Below are 18565 nucleotides of genomic sequence, written 5' to 3'. Positions count from 1 at the left end.
TTGAACTACCGCCACCGGGTTCAACATATCCAGCATGGCACGATTCCCGCTCCTCTACCACGCTGCGCAGCATTCATCATTTTCCGGGGCTGTGTGCATGCTGCGCCCTTTCTTAATGGGTATCATATCGCCATCGGCAATCATGGGCGATTTGCCGCACCCCCAAGGCCGCGGAGTCCGGTGTCCGGTCGACGACAGTTAAAAAGTGCGGTTCCGGATGGCCATTGGATGCGATGACAAGCTATTACAGCATCTTCATTAGATAATCAATCAAAAAGAGAAAATAAAAACACCACAATGCACTCACCACTGCGGCGACTTCTTCCATTCATCTGCCTCTCCATTTCAGTAGCTGCGTCTGGCATTTCGACCTGCAAAGGCACCAACACATCCTCCATGCCCACCGTCCTGCACAACGGCCGTGTCTTCGTCGCGGCCGACGGCGATGCGCCTCAACACTTTGCCAGCGCCATCGTTCTCGACCCGGGCACGGGCAAAATCACCCACGTGGGCAACGAAACGGACCCCGCCATCGTCAAGGCAAAAGCCGCGCCGGGGGCTGTCGTGCACGACGTCCAGGGCCGCGTCGTGCTGCCAGGCTTCGTCGACGGCCACATGCATCTGTGCCAGACGGGTGCTGGGCTGCAGAAGCTCAACATACGGCCGAGCAAGAACCTCGGCGAGATCCAGGCGGCGATCCGCGCGTGGGCGGCGGAGCACCCGGACCTGCCGCGAATCCTGTGCCAGGGCTGGTTCCACCCGTCAACCGACGGCAACGAGCTCGCGACGCAGCTCGACGGACTTGACGTGCCCGGCCAGAACCGTCCCGTGTACATTGACGCCGAGGACATGCACTCGTCGTGGCTCAACACGGCAGCACTGGAGGAACTGGGCGTCGCTGACATGCAAGACCCCCCCGGCGGGCACATCCGGCGCGGCCCGGATGGCAAGCCGACCGGCGTCATGGAAGAGACGGCGGCTCTGGGCATCGTCTGGCCGTTCCTAGCCAACAAACAAACGGCCGAGGAGAAGCAGCAGCACGTGCAGGCCGCACTGGACGCCTACATTGCCGCGGGGTACACGGGCGTGATTGACATGGCCATGGGCGAGGAGGACTGGGCGTCCTTGCAGCAGTATAGGAAGGAGCATGGCGAGCTTCCCATCTGGGTGGCCGCGCACTGGCTCATCCTCCCCCAGCCGTCGTCCGAGGATACGTTGCGGCAAGTCGACCGGGCCATTGAGCTGCAGTCACAGTACAACCGGACCAGCAGCCCACGGTTCCGCATTACGGGCATCAAGATTGTAGCCGACGGCGTTGTCGATGCCTGTACCGCCGCGATGCAAGAGCCATACTCTCACAACAACCAGAGCGTCAAGCCCATGTGGACGCGCGAGGCGCTCGAGCCAGTATTGCGCCGTGCCGACGCCGCCGGTCTGCAAATCGCTATACACGCCATTGGCGACGCCACCATCAAGCTGGCCATTGACGGGCTCGAGGCCGTCGGCAACCCTGCGGGCCGGCACCGCATCGAGCACCTGGAGACGACGGCGCCAGAAGACGTGCCGCGCCTCGGCGCGCTAGGCATCACCGCTTCCGTTCAGGCCGTGCACCTCGACCCCGCAGGTATGACGGCGTGGGAGAAGCTGCTGGGCAAGGCTCGGTGCGGGCACGTCTTCCCGTATGCGGCGTTTGCCGAGCACGGCGCCGCGCTGGCACTGGGTACCGATTCTCCGACGGCGCCGTACGCCCCGTTGGCTAACTTGTACGTGGCAACGACACGCAAGTCAGCCCTGGAACGCAACAACACGGCACAGACGACGCCACAGTTCGCGCTATCGCTGGCAGCGGCGGTGGCGGCGGCGACGCGAGGCTCCGCACGAAGCTGCTTCGCTGAAGACAGGGCCGGACAGTTGCAGCCGGGTCGGGAAGCGGATCTGGTGCTGGTCGACATGGAGTGGGACGCCGAAAAGCTGTTGGACGCCAAGGTGGCGGAGACGTGGATCAGGGGAAAGAAGATACACCCAGTAGCGTAGCGGTTGGTTTGAGCGAGCTTTTCAGAAGCGTGGGTCAAGGGACGGTGTATATGAATGTGTGTCGGTTTGCGGCGAGGCGTTGCGGTAGATGTAGAGATACTGGGGATGGGAGCGGCGCAAATTCTGGGGCAAGAGAAGGCATCGCTCATGTCTTCGGGGCGCTTATGACGAATGGCAGCGGCCGGGTACCAAGGCTCATCGTCAGATAGACTCAAGCAGTGGCACAATCGAAGAGAGACATGCCGTCTGATGTTTAGCTCGCGGTCGCCAAAGGACTATGTGATGCGTACTCCGTATACGAAGTACTGATAGACGTTGAGCTCCACTAGACTGTCATTAGCCGGTCAGCGTGGCATACATCAATGATAGATTACAATCCACTTGCTCGTGTTTGTTCAGGATAGATTGCATGCAGTTGAGCCCACTTTGGTGTACTGATATATGGGCGGCTGCATCCACGATATCACGAATGCGTTATATAGAGGCCACTTGGACGTGTATTACTATTGGCTGGATCATATCAAAAGCGCTTTCTACGCAATGTAGCCCACTTGGATCTGTGTAGTCATTGGCCAGCTAGTATGGATTATATCAGAATAAATTATATGCGATTCAACCCACTTTGATAGTAGAGTTAAACTATCAGCCAGGTTCTGGACATGGCTGGTATCTCGTTTCACGTGTCGCAAGCCTTGAATCCATACTCCGAGCGCGCCCTGTTTTCCTGTGTCTGGGATGTCGGCTTTGATATGACGGCACGTACCTAGTATGCAAGGCTCAATAAGTAGTGCAAACTTCTCAGCTAAGGCTGCGGTTGACGTTGTATTTCTTGCTTAGGCAGGCGAATGTGGAGGTATAAGTGGGCATGTATTGGCACCGAATGGCTTCCTTTCCTTCCAGCCTGAATCCGGCACGGAGTCACCGCTGCGGTGAATTCAGGCGTTACTGATATAAGTGTAATCCATCTTGACGTTGTATTATTCGCCGAGTGTTGGAGGGACGGATACACCGCAGCAGTGACAAAAGCGAGTGCGTTCGCTGACCTCGTATTGCAACATGGCAAGGCTCAAAATAGACTTGTCGCCGTGCCAAGAAGTCCAGAGCCAGCAGCAGCAACAGAGCCTCAAACTCGGGGCTGCAGCTTATTAGATGGAGTATACTGGTACGGCGCTATTACGGAGTGGGCGACGGCGAACCTAACCTCGGCGGCGAAAAAAAATACAGGCTGAGAGTGGCGGGGCCGAGGGGCCAAGGGTTCTAGAAGGGCCAGGAGCCAATTGCGGCGTCGTAGTTCATTCTGGCGCATCCTAGCCGGGGTCTTGGAGAGAAAATTGGGCAAGCCCAGTTTATTTCTTGTGGTGGTGGAAGTGCTTTCTCCGGGGGAGACGAGCGTGCCTGCGTGCCTGCGTGCAAGGCATTTTCTTTTCAAGACAGAGTCAATGCGGAGCGCGGAGCGACAAGGGTCGAAGGACGGTTTCCGAGTTACAAAGTCTTGTCCCTCTTGGGGGGATCGTCTGTGTGACGTTGTGCTCATTATCAATAACCGTGCGGCTCTTGGCTCTTGCTCGGGTCACACATCCCGCTCTGCCGGCTTGGGCAAGTCAATTACGTGAAATTTCCCTGTCGGATCACATTGTGCTGGGATCTGGGCGCCGCACTGGTACTCTCGGCGAAGGACAGATTAAGAGACAGCTGCCAAACAAGTGCAGCGGATCAAAAGCTTGTCCCTTCTTAATTTTCGGGTTGCTACTATAAGCGTTGACAGTCCTGCCCAAAGTAGTATGCGGTGGCTGGTGCTAGGAATTGCTTGTACGTCAGCGACCTGCTCGATTCGCGCTGGCGGCAATTAATGATGGTAATGGTTCATATTGTGGCCAGGAGGGCCAGGGACCAGGGGGCCAAATTGTCAGCAAAAAGTGAGATTGGATCTGTAGGCAACCTTCTGGATTGGGACCATCGCGGCTCGACTGTGTTTTTGAGAAGGTGGTCACACGCCAAGTTGGTGCCGTGCTGTAAACATCACAGCGGAGATGATTTGTTCCGAAGCAGGGGACTTCAAAGGACACGGATGTCGGGCGAGAAGTGGTGGCGTTTAGGCTCAAGAGTCAAGACCCATGGAGCCCATGCAATGCATGCCTCTGACATTTTAACGGTGGAGTCAGCTCGGTCGGTCGGGGGTCAAGTATCAGCTCGGAGGATAAAAGGTGGCCAATTGGCGTGGAAGCAATCTGTATCAGTAAAGAATCTGTCAAAGACGGGAGGCAGGGGTTCGGGGCATTTGCCGTTACAAGACAGAACCAAGAGATGTGCATGAAAGTAAGCCGTGTAGGGAAACAGAGCGAGAAAAGAGTGTCGGGTTAGTGGCGAACTCTGCTCGGCTTTTACAGTAGACTTGTTTTGATAACCACTGGACCCCTGCAGAATTAGGATTCTGCGACGGTGGAACGAGTGTGTGTGTGGATGTCAGATGTGTGTATTTCGGTATTTTGGCAGAAAGTCTTGCCAGAATGCTACTGGGATTCAGCAAGAGGCAGAAGAGCATAGATGAGGCGTCGTTGGCTGCTCACTTTTCAACCTCAACGGCAGACGGACGGCAAGACGTACAGCATCAAGGCTGCTGGGTACATGGTCAGTGCTTTATTAGATCTGGAAATGCCGCACAGGCGAGCTGGCGCGCCGTTGGTGATGGATGGATGGGCTTGTGTCATGCAGGGAGAGAGGGGGGGAGAGACAAAGGCGAAAAAGGTGGACGGGCGAACAGGGCAAACAGGCAAAAGTGAGGAGGAGAGAGAGAGATGGGAGGCGGATGCTGGCGGCGGAGCATTCCGGAGGGGCGTTTGGTCGAAGGGGAGGGGGGATTTAGAGACCTGTGAGTGGTGGGAATTGGGAGCAGAGTGGTCGGAAGCGGCCGCGATTGGTCAAAGATGACGAGCAGGCCTGTCATAGGTCAAGGAATGTCTACTTACTTCTTAGAGGTAAGAAGGTGATCGAAATGGAGTATCTGCACCAGGTAGGTACAGATTACTCCGTAAAGAGCGCTGTATTACGGAGAACAGAGGCAGCAGAATGCTTACTTGGATGTGATCTACTTTCAGGCGGCGCTACATACAACATCTTGAGCAAGATGGAAACATGGGCACAGACACGGTAAAAAGTGACGAGCACACGACCAGACGATGCAGAAAATGACAGGGCTATATGTCATCTTTTTTTTTTCTTTTTTTTTTCCTCTTTCGTCCTGTCGCCGTTTTGAAGACAACGTATCAGCACGGCACGAGTCGTGCTGCGCCCCCGTCCCGGGCGTCGGCCGACCACCCCGACCAATGCAAAACCCGGTCGGGAACTAGGAGCGGCTAATGAGTGCGTACTTTATTGAGTAAAGCAACTCAGAGAAGGTTGCTTTGGTTTTCGGTACGTACCTAATTTAGAGCGGCAGGCAGGCGAGCAGATTACCTACATGTCTGGTAGCAGATTGAACAGGCTACCGAAGTTAACTAATGGCACTCGGCTCTGACTAGGGTACCTAAGTTAGTGGTTAAAGTGCTTTGCTAGCAGAGCCTCTCTCATCAGGACTCTGCCAAAGCCAAAACGCTCACCCATCACCAAACTCGTCACAGCAACGTCGCCCTGCCATCTGCTCCCCGCCATCTGCTCCCTGCTCATCCTCAATTACATCACCGCCGCTGCCCGTCATCTCTGGTTGCATTATCCTGGAAATCCTGCACGCACGAGACAAGTTCGTCGAACCCGGCCACACCGCTCAGTCCACTAAAAATATAGAGTCCCCAGTCTTTGCTCGGCTTTCCCCTCCCACCAGCGGAACCCAGCCATTCAGCCAACCATTATCATCACCAGGTTGCCACTTCATCCACTTGGTTCCAGAGACCGCCCTCTTCTTTGACCAATTGCCGCGCCACGATAGTCAGCTCCGCGCTCCTGGGTTTGCCGCCATCTCAAACCGATAACACATACATCAAGACCAAACTGGGGGGGCCCCCCGACTCCTCCTCCTTTGCCCACCGCAATCCCCCCGCCGATCACTTCCCACCCTGGCTTTTCACCCCTCCTCTGCTCGCCCGCATCCAACGAAAAAGGCCAAGGGGACCCTTGCCAGCGACACGCAGCCCAGTTCTTTAATCTCTTGCCCTCCGCATCCATCGCCACGGATTTCTCACCGTGTCCTCCTCTCATCACTATCTCTTGGTTCTTCTCTACGGCCTCAATAATACAAAATCACAACTGGCAAAATACCGGGAATCATGGCCGCCCAGCTCATCATGCCCACGCTGCCAAGCGAGCAGCAGCACTCTCGTCACTTTCTCCCTGCCGCCCACCGCCCCGTTCACCACGCTCGCTCACAGTCCTACAACCTCGCCGCCGCCGCGGGCCCTCGCTTCCAGATCAACACCGACCTCGCCAACAGCAACGCCGGCCACTATGCCTCCACGCCGCCCTCGCCTCGCGGCACCTCGGGCTCGCGCAGCAATATTCACACCAACGGCGCACGCCCTCTGTACATGCCCGCCGTACTGCGCCCCAACTACGAATTCCCGCCCCAGCAGCCGCTCTCGCGCTCGCCCGGCGCCTCCTCCGACTCGGGCTCCGACTCGACTCTGCGTCGCACCAACACGGCCAACCTGCTGAGCCTGACTGGCCTCGGTGCCATAGGCCACCGTCTCAGCCGCCGTTCTACCATAGAGAGCTCCAAGAGCCTCGAGGGCGACTGGGATCTGACAACGTATCCCGATGTCACTTCTCCACCCACGCGCAAGCACTGGAAGGTATGTTTCTCGGCCCTTGCCTGGCGGCGTAGCCCTCGCCCTTTCAACAACGGTGGGAGCTCGCAGGGCACAAGACACCTTGCCAAATAGGACAGCGCACTGACACACGCGACAGCCCGACACGGAGTCGTCCATCTGCGACGACCCCCTCTGCAAGCGCTCCTTTACCTACTTCAACCGCCGGCATCACTGCCGCAAGTGTGGCAACATCTTTTGCGACTCCCACTCCGCCTTGGTGCTGCCGCTTGATCAGGACGCCAACTTCAACCCGCGCGCCGTACCCTCGCGCACCTGCAACCACTGCTTCGAGCAGGTCAAGGCCCGCCACTCGCGGAATAACAGTCAGTCTTCGGGCTCCGACTCGTCGGGCGGCGCGCACGTTGCGGCTGGCAAGGGTGTCAAGGCCATGGCGACCAAAAACGGCGCCGCCGAGAACGAGTTCAACCTACCCAGCAGCAAGGACCTGGCTGCTAGCGTTCCGCGCGACTGGAATTGGAGCACGTTCTGAATGTCTTTTGTTCCTCACCTTGACAGCCTCGCATTGCATCATTTCATTGCTGCATCTCCCTCGCATATACCATACACCACATATATAAACACGCGCGCACGCACACACGCGCGCACGCACATGTCTTTGTTCAGGCTGGCTAGCCATCAAGACAATCATGATACCCCGGTTCCAACAGGCGGAAGAGCACCGAAACAGGTTCTTCTCTTTTCTTTTTCTTCCTCTTCATTATACATTTTATAGACTTCAGTTGACTAGAACAGTCACTGACTAGCTCATGGATTGGGTAAATTTGCGTACCCTCTCCCTCTTTTTTTCTTGGTTTCTGTGTTCTTACAGAGGCAGGTTTCAACCCCTCAGTGGAGTTTTTGAGTTCTATTCATCTTGATGTTCTGGGAGGTTTTGCTTTTTATTTTAACTGGGTTTTTGGGAGTATTGCATTGCATCGTTGCCTTTTTTTTTCCTCGGCGTTTTTACAAGTCTCGCCTTTTTTAAGGCTTGAAACCAGAAGCAACAAGACCTCCAAACAGAGAGGCAGAGAGCTCTTTGACTACTTTTACCAAAAGGGTCCAGTATACGGGACGGCCTTTGATAATATATATTTTCTCACATGCCAAGTCTATATGTTCTGTCTGAATCCTGTAGTCGTGAAACATGTTGCCCAGTCTTTTTGTCCCTTCTTCATCTTCTCTTCATCTTCTCTTCATCTTCTCTTCATCTTCTCTTCATCTTCTCTTCATCTTCTCTTCATCTTCTCTTCATCTTCTCTTCATCTTCCCTTCTTCTCGGTCCTCTTCTCTTCTCCTCTTCACCCTCCTCTCCCTCTTCTTCTTCCTCTTTTCCATACTCACTACTCAATACTGGTCTGTATGATACCTTCTCACTCAGCCCCAATTTTTTTTTTTTTTCGTATATTGAAACGGTAAAGAAGTCGCTTCACACCTCTTAGAAGCCAAAAAAGAATTTCTAGATACCCGTTCTAGGCTCGTGTATATATATAGGTATATGTATATATGTCTAAATCAAGTCGCAGCAAAACAATGAGCCACGGCAAAAGACAAGTCTCTTTCGTCTTCAGTAACCTGAAAAATGAATGCAGCTGGGCTTGAAGAAAAAAAAGATTTTGAAATAGTCTAGACAAATCATAAGAATGAAGAAAAAAATAATGCATCTTACGCCGTGTCATGAAAAAGAAACGTCTCCCAGTCTTCTTTTGGTCTTCTCTCGTTTGTCTCAGGGCGGCATCATGTGTGCAACACACGCAAACACACACACACGTACATAAATCCCGTCTCACCTGTCTTGTTTCCTCGCTTAGCAATAGATTCTGGCGCGCAGACTTTCTTTCTGCCCACTTGCAACCCCATTTTAACCACGACGTCTGGTGGTGCGACGCGCAGTTGTCTCCTCGCGCGTGGGGCTATTGTCGCCGCTGCGCACCATGCGCTCACCGCCGTACACTTCGCGCTCCAGGCCACGGGCGGCGTCCCAGCCGGCCTTTTCGGCGAGGGCGACGTCGACGTTAACGTTGCTGAGGCGGCGGGCGGCAGCACCCTTGCCAGCAAACTTGTTGGCGGCGTTGCTGCGCTTGACGTAGCTGGCGATGAAGAAGCTGACAAAGAGGTAGGTCAGGGGTGCGAGGTAGACCACGTTGAGCCAGATGGCAAAGGTCTCGCCGGAGCTGACGATGCAGGGTTGCGACACGTACGACACATCCTGGTCAACGACGGTCTTGATGCGGCGGGCGTCGGCGCCGGAGCCGAAGAGAAGGGCGCGAACGGACTCGACGGCGCCGGCGGCGTCGGACGATGCGGTTGTGGAGGTGGCGGCCGGAGCAAAGTAGTAGACAAAGGAGTGGCCCATGGCGAGGGACGCGCCGACGAGGAACTGCGTGATTTGCATGCTGGTCAGGCTGCGCTTGATAAAGACGGGGACACGAATGTTGAAGGCCGTCACGGTGTAATAGGTGTACTGAGATATGTTAGCTGGAGACATACAAGTGAAGGGTCGGCAGGCAGGTGACGTACCATCAGAGCGTGGATAAAAGAGTTGAACTGAACAAAGACCCAGATGGGAGCCGACATATAGCGCATGCCCGCCCACATGCACAACATGGCACCAGCGTGGTGGTATGTCTGCAGCGTGGAGCTGGGCTTGCCCTTGGCCAAGATAATAAAGGTGTCGAGGACTTCGTAAAACTTGCTCAGGTAGAAGATCCAGCCATAGTAGGCGAGGCCCTCGTTCCAGATGCGGCCGGCTTGAGAAGGGTTGGGCAGGCCGGTGACGGGGTCGATGACGCCGGCTGGGGTGTCGGGGCCGGCGCTCTCGAAGCGGCTGAGGTGCTCATTGAAGTAGACCGAGTTGCCGAGGCCCGGGGCGCCGTGCAGGCGGCAGGCGCTATCGGCGGTGGCGGCGAGCCCGCCGGGACCAAAGGGGCTGATGATGCTCTTACGCATGCCACTGAGCATGCCCCAGAAAGTCCAGGCCGAGTAGACGGCGAGGAAGACGTTGTGGAGGACGACGAAGAAGCGGAACGAGGCCGTTTTGGAGATGGCCCAGGCCTGCTTGTTGTTGGCACGGTTGTAGCGGTTGAGGAGCTTGACGGTGACGGCGTAGAGGGCTGCAATTGTGATGGGCACGCGGGCGTCGAGGGCGGCGAGGAACAGCCCGCCGGGGATATTGAAGGGCCGCATGACGGAGAAGGAGGAGACGGCGGCCGGAGGCACAGGCGGCGCCGGGTTGTGCGGTGGGAAGCTAAAGAGCTTGGAGGACGGCAGGCCGCCGATGATGCTGGAGTGGACCGACATGGCGATGTAGATGTTGTGGTTTGGATGCAATTGCTTTTCGGTAACTAGGGGGAGGAGGAGAGGATAAAGTAGGCCGCAAGATTTTCTGGTAAGGCGGTAAGATCAACAGTTTCCGAGACACGAGCGAGGAGGGGTGGTGAGCCGCTCGAGGTGGAAGAAAGGACCAAGTCGCTCGCTCAGTTCCACAAAGGAGGACGGGTTGGGGTTGGTCGAAGAGCTGCAACCACGGGTATCTTCTGTGCCAAACCGAGAGCCAATGCTTGGAAGAAGAAGAATCTATAACGAGGACAGAAGACGAGAGGGAAAAGAAAAAGAAAGGGAAAAAAAGGCAAAGAGGTGCAAGTCGTGGAGGGCCGGGAAAAAGAAGGGACAATTCGAAGTCCAAGCCCCAAAGTCCCGGTGTATATTAGGACCACGCCCCTTGTTGACGGAGAACACACCCCCTTGTCTCGATAGTCGGGGCCGCCAGCTGGGGTCGCCGTGTGTTGCTCCGTGGTCCGCTTCCTGGATGCTCCGGATGGATGGCAGATTTGATAAATGATTGGAGTGGTGATTGATGGATGGGTGGATGGATTCTTGGATGGTGGCTAGGATCGGAGAGATGGGAGGAGGAAAGATGTTGGGGATGTGATGTCGCAACGTCGTAGATGATGATAGGGAGCCGAGGCATGTGCGTCTTTATCGATCGACTGCGAGGAGTGCGACGTTTTTTGTTTACTACGGAGCACGTGTAACTGGGAGACACTGTTTAATGAATCGCAGTATTCTTTTTTTGATAAATAATCCCAGGTAAGTCCAGTACAGTCCTATCTTTGGAGGTGAGCTGCGATCCACAACGGTGAACTTGTCTACTGGCACGGTTACGGGTCGGTCAAGGGATCGCAGAAAAGCGACACATGTCAATCGACGTATCAACGGCCCGGGAAGAAATCTACAGGAAACGGGTAAAAAAAAAAGGTAGCATGCAGAGTGGCAGTCATGAACCGCGGCTTAGATAAAAGCGATGGAAAAAAGCCAAAAAAGCAGACACGCCAGATAAAGAGAGAGCGGGATTGGCTACGGAGAGGAGAGAAGGGGGGTGGATGCAGTGATGCAAGGGAAACCAGGGCGTGTTTGAAAGGCGATGGAATTTTTTGGTGGGAAAGGTGCAGTGTCGGCCTTTAAAGAGGTTGAGCAGTAGGGCAGGTATTTTATCCGCCACATCTGTTAGCATCTACCGCGAAAAGGGTATGGTGGTTCTAGCAGGTGCACCATGTAGGGTACTTGGTCGCCACCAGGCACACGACAGACGCCCCACCCATCTCGGCATCCGGGAGCGCGCCAGTTGATTCGCGGCTGGGAGGGCTGGGAATCCGCTTGGAGGTTTTGTTGGGGGGAACTCATGAAGGATTGACAAAAAAGGAAAGAAAAAAAAAAGAAGACGGAAACCAGAGACAAGAAAGGAATGAATCAAAAGAAAACAGAAACGAAAAAAAGTCGCTGGTGGCAAAGAAAGAAACGATATCCGAAACGTCCATGCAGCATACTAGGTAGTTGTAGTGAGTAAGTGTACTTGGTGAATAGAATATCTACAGTATAGGTAGGCACCAAGTACCCATCACCGTTTGTTACGGCATGCCACACCTCTCATGCTGGTCAATGCTGCGCAATGCTGTGCAATGCCATGGCCTCCCCCGTAACTGAGGCTGAGGCTCCTACGTAAGCCTGTCGAGGGGGAGGGGAGGCCCGGAAGGGCAGGTCATTTTGGCAATTTCAACCTTCAATTACATATATAACAAAATAAGGTTTTGTACTCGGTAGAAGAAGAATTGGATAAAAGGACGGTGTTGTGGCATTTTTGATTCATTCCCCCAATCTGCCCCCACTCTAAACCGAGGCTCTTGGTCGCTTTGGGCCCAATGCGACGTCTAATTACGACGACTTTTTTTTTCTCTCCTTTCTTTCCCTGCTCTGCTCTGCTCTGCTCTACATGGTTGCCTGATGTTTACGGATTTCCAGCGTCCAATAGTAAAATTGGAACCTCGAAACCCCGGAGGGAGAGGGTTCATCAGTTGCTCAGCATGCTCTGTTATATAAGTACCAGTATTGGAGAGGGGGGAGAGAGAGAGGGGGCCCGCTTCCAGACCAAGATGCCAGCCAAACCAAACCAGGGGAGAAAAAAAGAGACTTTGGACGCTAAGTACTTGCCTCAACAATTTTTTCTATGCATGGCCACCGTGCATGAGGCTGGTTTGCCCAAGTTACCGGCGTGCTAAGTACTTAATAATCTGTACTTGTCAACTTTTGTATATCCCATACATGGCGCCACATGGTTTTTTATCCCAGTCATTCCAGCCCACAGTTTTTCTTTTCCGTTTTTTTTTTTCCATTTCGTCAAGGAGAATGAACAAGTCGGCCACGCCCGCTACCGTCAACATAACGGACAGGGATCTCGCGCGGGAACGAGTACTTACTGATAGTACTGATAGTCGTCAGTCGCCTGGCTGGCTGCCCTACGTTCCATTTCCGTCCGTGCTCCTTTCTTTCGTCTTGTTCTTTTTTTACCGGTTTGGGAATTGCAGAAATGCCAAGTGATGTTTCTCTTTGCGAGTTAGCGCGTACTCTGTCTGTTCTCTACAATTAGAGACAGACAGGCTTCGCATACACGCACACACATACACACGCCGCCAGCACCGCAACTACCCTTATCAACCAAACGACGACGACAAGAAAAAACCATGGTACAATAAAAAAGGCAAGAACAACTGTAGTCCAGCAAGAAAAACAAACCACTCCGTAGCCCGGGGCCGTATACTTGATCTTGCTAGATAATGTAGTTACTTGTTCTACTCACATCACAACTCAGCGATATACTTGCTTCACCAATCCTAGTATCAAACAACACCAGCTCTTTATCAGACTATTCATCAGCATCAGCATCTCAATTTAACCCCCTATCCATCCTCGCACCCCCCTCCCCAAGATCCCAGCCCTCTCTCGTTCTCTCTCTTTCCACGTTCCCTCGTCATGTCGGAGCCATCCATCGAGGGCCCCAACAGCAGCACGCCGGCCCCCAAGGTGAAGCAGCAGCAGCGGCAGCAGCAACAGCGCAGCCGCTTCAAAACCTTTGTCAGGCAGTGTACCAGGACCCTCTGCGTTGCCACCCACGGCGTAGTGGCCAGGGTGGGCCTGCTGTGGTGCTTGATCTGCCATCAAGGCACTCAGGAATTTTAAAAAGCGTGTGATTGGGTTGGCTCCCGGGCTCCGTCTTGATACCCCGGTGGTGGTGTTGATGGTGGGCGGTTCCGGGCCCGATCCCCACCCAAGCTCGCCGCCCTACTTAGACGACGACGACCGGTGGCTGGCGCTTGGCTCACGTTTCCGGCTGCTCATCAGCCTGCATGTTCTGTTATGCTCCGTACATGAATCGTGGTCAGTCTCTTCATATACTCTCAGACAACGTCAATTGAAAGCTGACGTATTAGACAGTGCCTGGCTGGGATGAGGGGAGATCGCTTGGCAACTACCCTGTAATCGTTAGCGGATCTGCTTGTTTTCTTCTTATTTTTTATCTTCTTTTTTTTTGTTTGATCAGCGCTGATTTGCCATCTATACAACAAGATTAATCCATAATGACAGATTCATAGTCTACAATTTTGGCTCCCAGCGTCACGTTGCCATCATTCGTGCTGCCATGTTCCACGTTGCCATGTCTCAGTCACATGTCAAAACACCGACTCACACTCTCATGAAGATACCATGCATATTAACTCTTCACATGTATAAATCTAGCCAAACAAATTTCTAGCCTATTCAAGGTGACAAAAGATACCCAATTCTAGCACTTCCACACTCTATTTGGCCCACTCACCCGCGATCCAACGGTTGAGGAAGTCAATCGACGCCTCGGGCTGGTCGTATGGCACCATGTGGCCCGCCTCAAAGATTTGCATAAACGTCAGGCCCTTGGCCGACTTGACCTTGCCGTACGGCTTCTTGCTGCCCTCAATCGTCAGGTCCTCAGTCTTGGCCTTGCCGTACGCCTCCTGGCCTGCCCACTCGAGCTTCTCCGTCCATGCCCGGTTTCCGAGCCAGTTGCAGATGAAGTCGGCGTCACCCGCGTACACGAGCACGGGAATCTGCTCCAGCAGACCCGGCACCACGTTGACAATGGGCAGCATCCAGTCGCCCTGGAACAAAAAGTTGCGGTTAATGTCAAAGTTGCAGCTGTCAAACGTCGTCGGCTCCACGCCCAGGGCTTCCTGCACGTCGTCGCGGTTCAAAAAGTCGGTGATCCACGTAATCTCGTCGTAGCACAGGTTACCGCCCTTGCACTTCTCGCGCACGTCGTACGGGTTCTGGCCCGTCTTCTGGTAGGGACCGATGATCTGGGCGTTGCAATACAGGATGGCAGGCACGCAGCTCCACACGCTCTCACTGCTGTAGCACGACTGAATCAGCGACTGGCAGCGCGGCAGCGCATTGTCCATGGCCTGGCACTGCGACTCGTCCAGCACGGCCGGGTAGCCGCCGTCGCCGCAGCCCATAGGCCGGTAGTACTCGTACTGCGTGTAGCTGTCGGTGAGGCCGTTGCCGATGAGCGCCGACTTGAGGTTGATGTTACGGTCCTTGTGCGACAGAATCTCCTGCGCCATGATGGGTACGTAGTGGCCGCCGTACGACTCGCCCGCAATGTGAAAGTCCTGCTTAGCGTACTCGGGGAACTGGTGGAAGAAGAGCGTCAGCAGCGCGTAAATGTCCTTGGCCGCCGCTGCCGTGTTAGACACGCTGCCGCTGCCGTACGAGTAGCCCACGTTGACGGGCTGATCGATGAAGATGACGGACGCGTTGCTGTTCCACGAGCTGGGGTTGATGACGACCTTGCCCTTCTTGTCGATCGACGCCGGGCCGAGCTCCATGAACAGGCCCAGCATCGACGAGCAGCCGGGCCCACCGTTGAGCCACAGAACGACGGGGTCGTTGGCCGGGTCGTTGCGCGACTCGAAGAACCAGTAAAACAGGTGCTTGTCCTTTTCGTTGTCGTCCAGGTAGCCCGAGTACTGCTTGACTGTGTCGACGCCAATCTTGGACGGGTCGACCTTGCGCACACGCACGTCGTAGTTGTCGAGCTTGCCGCCGAGCTTGCGACGGTCTTCGCCGTCCTCGCCCTTGACCCAGATGCCCTGCACGTCGGAGCCTCGGACAATGTGGTCCCAGTGGGAATCAGGCCTGTTATGAATCTTCTTGGGCTTGGAAGTGGCGGCGATGCTCTGCTTGAACGTCTCGACGACCTCGGGTGCGAGCTGCGAGATCTCGTCCCAGGTGGCCTTGGCCTCGGCCGTGATGTCGCCGTACAGCGACTTGAGGGGCTTGGCCCACGACTCAAAGTCGGCGGACCAGTCAAAGCCGGTGCGAGAGGCGCCGGTAGCCGCGCCGCCGACGTGCAAGGGCGAGTGGTAGTCGTCGCCCTTGTTGAGGATCTTTTGGTCGCCGGCGACCGCCGTGGCCGCTGCTCCGAGCACGACCGAGGTGGACAGACGCATGGTGACGATGCTGCCCGATGGGTATGTTACTGGTGATGGAAAAAGGATGGGTTTGTCAACGACTTGACAAAAAGTGATGATGGGAAAGAGAGAAGAAGGGCAAGCTCAAGCTCCTGCGGGGAAGCTTCTCCGGGGTGATGGCTCAGGTGACTGGGGGCGTGCGTGAGTCTGTTATCATGGGCGATGTATGACGCCGCTGAAACTGGGACCTGGTAGATGCCGAGAGCGCTGACGACTCATGAAACAATGTCACTGCCTAGCAACCGACGCCCGCACTAACAGAATTATGCGGTGCCCGCCATGGCAGACTGTTAGGCACCTTCAGCCAGTCGTTCGGCCTAAAGCGGCCAGGTACTTTGGCCAGCCCGGCCCCACTAAAAACGTCCCGCTGTTCGCTGCTGCAGGCGCTATTTCTGGCTGCTGCAGGCCGCTGTAAGCAACTCTGGGTAGCGTACCCCGGGCGGCCTGCTACCTTGATGGGTTACCCGGCAGGCGGGTACTCAGTATAGTTCGTACATACTGGTACGGTTATGTTACTGCTGGAATGTCCTGGCCACTGTCTCACAGTTTGCGCCAAATTCATTGACTGGTTTCTGGGTAGGTGTAACACTATAAATAGACGACTGTAATCCGTACCTGAAGGGGCTCAGGCACTCATAGGGAGCCCAGGTTGCGCTGTCAACATACTGCTACGGATTACTTGAGTCGGTACTGTCTGGGCGGTTTACGACCGACTGAACCAAGAGATAGCGACACAAATAAGATATAAAATGACCATGAAATTGTTTATCATTCGTATTGCGTCTACGTCGGATCTATCAGCATCTAAATCATCCGTACCAGGCGCACCCTTAGATACCTTTATCCTGCCGTATTACGCACCACCAGCCGCCTTCGCCTTGGCCGCTTCCTTTTCCGCCTTTTTCGCCGCAATCTGCTGCTCCTTCAGAAGCTTCTTCATCTGGTTCTTGGTCAACTTGCCGTCGCCTCCCTCCGCGGCGGCTCCCTCGGCGCCAGCGGCGGCAACAGGTACAACGAGGTCAGCACGCGGCACTCTTGGGTTGCCTTGCCACTCAAGCGGCCGCACAGCCATGAATTGTGCAACCACATCATCGGTAGCCTTGGCGCGGCGCTCCTGGAATTCGGAGACGTATTTCTGCAGGTGCTCGATGCAGATGGCTTTGAGCTGTTCGGTGGTTAGCAGTGTGCATGTCAGGAAATGGAGCGGCGTACCTCTGCAGTCAACATTTTACCGCTGTTGTATTCTTCCTTGATCCTTTTCAGTTCCTGAGTCATATTAGTAGCTGTCAGATATTACTCTAAGAGCCGACATACCGCATCATCCTCCAAGAAGAACTGCAGGTACTGGTAGGAGACGTCAATGTCCGCATTGCCGCCCTTTTCCCTTTGCTCCTCCAATGTCTCCCGGCCACCGGAAAAAGCGTATCTGTTGATCTTGTTCTTGATGGCTTTGGGTGAGTCGCTCAGGAAAATAGCCGACGTGTCATCGCTAGCCGACATCTTGGAGCCAGGCCCCTGCAGGGCGTCGAGGAAGCGCATGTGAATCAGCGAAGGCTTGGCATACTTGAGGCCGGCGGCGCAGTCCCGTGTCAGCCTGAAATAGGGGTCTTGGTCGATGGCGCAAGGTATCAGACACGGGATCTTGGCCGTCTTGGCCTCGTCAGGGCCAAATATGTGCGGGAATGAGCCGGCAAACGCTGTCGCGCCCTGGATGCTAGCAAAGTGAATCTTGCCAATGTTGGAGCTGCGGTCATTAGTATAATTCAAAGCACAGCTAAACTTCAACGAGTTCCTACCTTCCATCGAAGCCAAATACTGCCTTGGCCGTGTTAAAGTTCACGCGCTTGGCGAAGCGCACGATATTCTTGTAAAATGCACCGCCGACGTATTCAAAGTCAGAAAAGATGAATGTCTTTTTCATATCAAAGCCGGCAGCGATGATGTCTTTGCAGTTTTGTTTGGAGTAGCCAATGACTTCGTCAACAGTTCTCTTTTCTGAGAAAAGGTACTTCTCGTCTAAAGCTCGTTGTTAGTAAACGCCGGTAGAACAGCAGGCTACGCACCATCAGTCAACATGACGATCAAGGGCGCGTCAAAGACATCTTGTAGCCACCTATATACAGTCAGGAACGACCTCAGCCGGCGATCAAGATGACATACTTGACGAAATCAAACACCTGCGTGTGGCCGATGTGCATGCTGTCACTACTCGGCCCACGACCCGTGTAGATGAAGAACGGTTCATTCTATCAATCCATCAATCCATCAATCCACGATCATGTACTCCACACCGGCCATCACATACCTTCTCGTAGCGGTCCAAGATGGCGTGCATGTCGCGGTGGCTGAAAAAGATGCCACGGCGCATGAAACGGTGCGGCTTCTGACCCGTCACCTGCTCAAATCGTGCCAGCAACGCATCATCAATCTGAGATGTGCCAAACTCATCAATCAGTTTGCGGTAGTCAATTGCTTTGACCTTGCCGTCCTCGCCCACTTCGCCCGACACAGACCACGGGTTAATGTCCTGCTTGGCCTGCTGAGGGGCAGCGGGTTCCTCCTGGGGGACGGTCGTGGCGCCTGGTGCAGCCATGGCGTTGAGAGTAATTTGCAAAAACGGGACCTATGTATGGGTAATTGAAGAGAAACGACCTTGCCACAATGGTTCGCCGTAAGCTTTTATGCAGGCCTTGAGTGACTCAAGAATAGGTGAGTCAACCTTTTTCGTGGGCGACAGTCAGGGAAGGCGGGGCAGTAAAGATTTCACAGACAGCCATGGCGGGGTCGTAGAAAGTGCACCAGCCCAAAATCCAACACTGACGCAACACTTTGGCAATTTTTCTCATGACTATATATCCCTTTTGAATTTCTTAGAAAGCGACACATATAAGA

The 18565-nt window shown here is 54.6% G+C and overlaps 6 protein-coding genes across 6 annotated transcripts; 3 read left to right on the top strand and 3 right to left on the bottom strand.

Annotated features, from left to right (window-relative positions):
• Nucleotides 1–297: 297 nt before the first annotated feature.
• V2A60_007097 (amidohydrolase) lies at nt 298–2034 on the top strand (the record flags this gene model as incomplete). Its single annotated transcript, XM_083258386.1, has 1 exon — nt 298–2034. The coding sequence occupies one exon, from the start codon at nt 298–300 to the stop codon at nt 2032–2034; it is 1737 nt and encodes a 578-aa protein (XP_083114512.1).
• A 4259-nt stretch (nt 2035–6293) lies between these two features.
• On the top strand, nt 6294–7323 carry V2A60_007096 (FYVE zinc finger domain-containing protein; the record flags this gene model as incomplete). Its single annotated transcript, XM_083258385.1, has 2 exons — nt 6294–6815; nt 6931–7323. 2 exons carry the CDS (start codon nt 6294–6296, stop codon nt 7321–7323), a joined length of 915 nt encoding a protein of 304 aa, XP_083114511.1.
• A 1368-nt stretch (nt 7324–8691) lies between these two features.
• V2A60_007095 (GNS1/SUR4 family-domain-containing protein) lies at nt 8692–10130 on the bottom strand (the record flags this gene model as incomplete). Its single annotated transcript, XM_083258384.1, has 2 exons — nt 8692–9294; nt 9351–10130. The coding sequence occupies 2 exons, from the start codon at nt 10128–10130 to the stop codon at nt 8692–8694; spliced, it is 1383 nt and encodes a 460-aa protein (XP_083114510.1).
• A 3006-nt stretch (nt 10131–13136) lies between these two features.
• On the top strand, nt 13137–13343 carry V2A60_007094 (uncharacterized protein; the record flags this gene model as incomplete). Its single annotated transcript, XM_083258383.1, has 1 exon — nt 13137–13343. One exon carries the CDS (start codon nt 13137–13139, stop codon nt 13341–13343), a length of 207 nt encoding a protein of 68 aa, XP_083114509.1.
• A 620-nt stretch (nt 13344–13963) lies between these two features.
• V2A60_007093 (carboxypeptidase C PRC1) lies at nt 13964–15652 on the bottom strand (the record flags this gene model as incomplete). The annotated part of the gene is made up of 1 exon (XM_083258382.1): nt 13964–15652. One exon carries the CDS (start codon nt 15650–15652, stop codon nt 13964–13966), a length of 1689 nt encoding a protein of 562 aa, XP_083114508.1.
• Nucleotides 15653–16526: 874 nt separating this feature from the next.
• On the bottom strand, nt 16527–18266 carry V2A60_007092 (tryptophan--tRNA ligase WRS1; the record flags this gene model as incomplete). Its single annotated transcript, XM_083258381.1, has 7 exons — nt 16527–16838; nt 16886–16939; nt 16988–17417; nt 17470–17689; nt 17737–17786; nt 17834–17919; nt 17979–18266. 7 exons carry the CDS (start codon nt 18264–18266, stop codon nt 16527–16529), a joined length of 1440 nt encoding a protein of 479 aa, XP_083114507.1.
• Nucleotides 18267–18565: the final 299 nt, after the last annotated feature.

The sequence above is a fragment of the Cordyceps javanica genome, chromosome 4 (assembly GCF_051103115.1).
Source record: "Cordyceps javanica chromosome 4, complete sequence".
In the NCBI taxonomy this organism is placed as follows: Eukaryota; Fungi; Ascomycota; class Sordariomycetes; order Hypocreales; family Cordycipitaceae; genus Cordyceps; species Cordyceps javanica.
The sequence above is the reverse complement of the archived record's forward strand: the minus strand, read 5'-3'. Positions and strand labels throughout refer to the sequence as shown.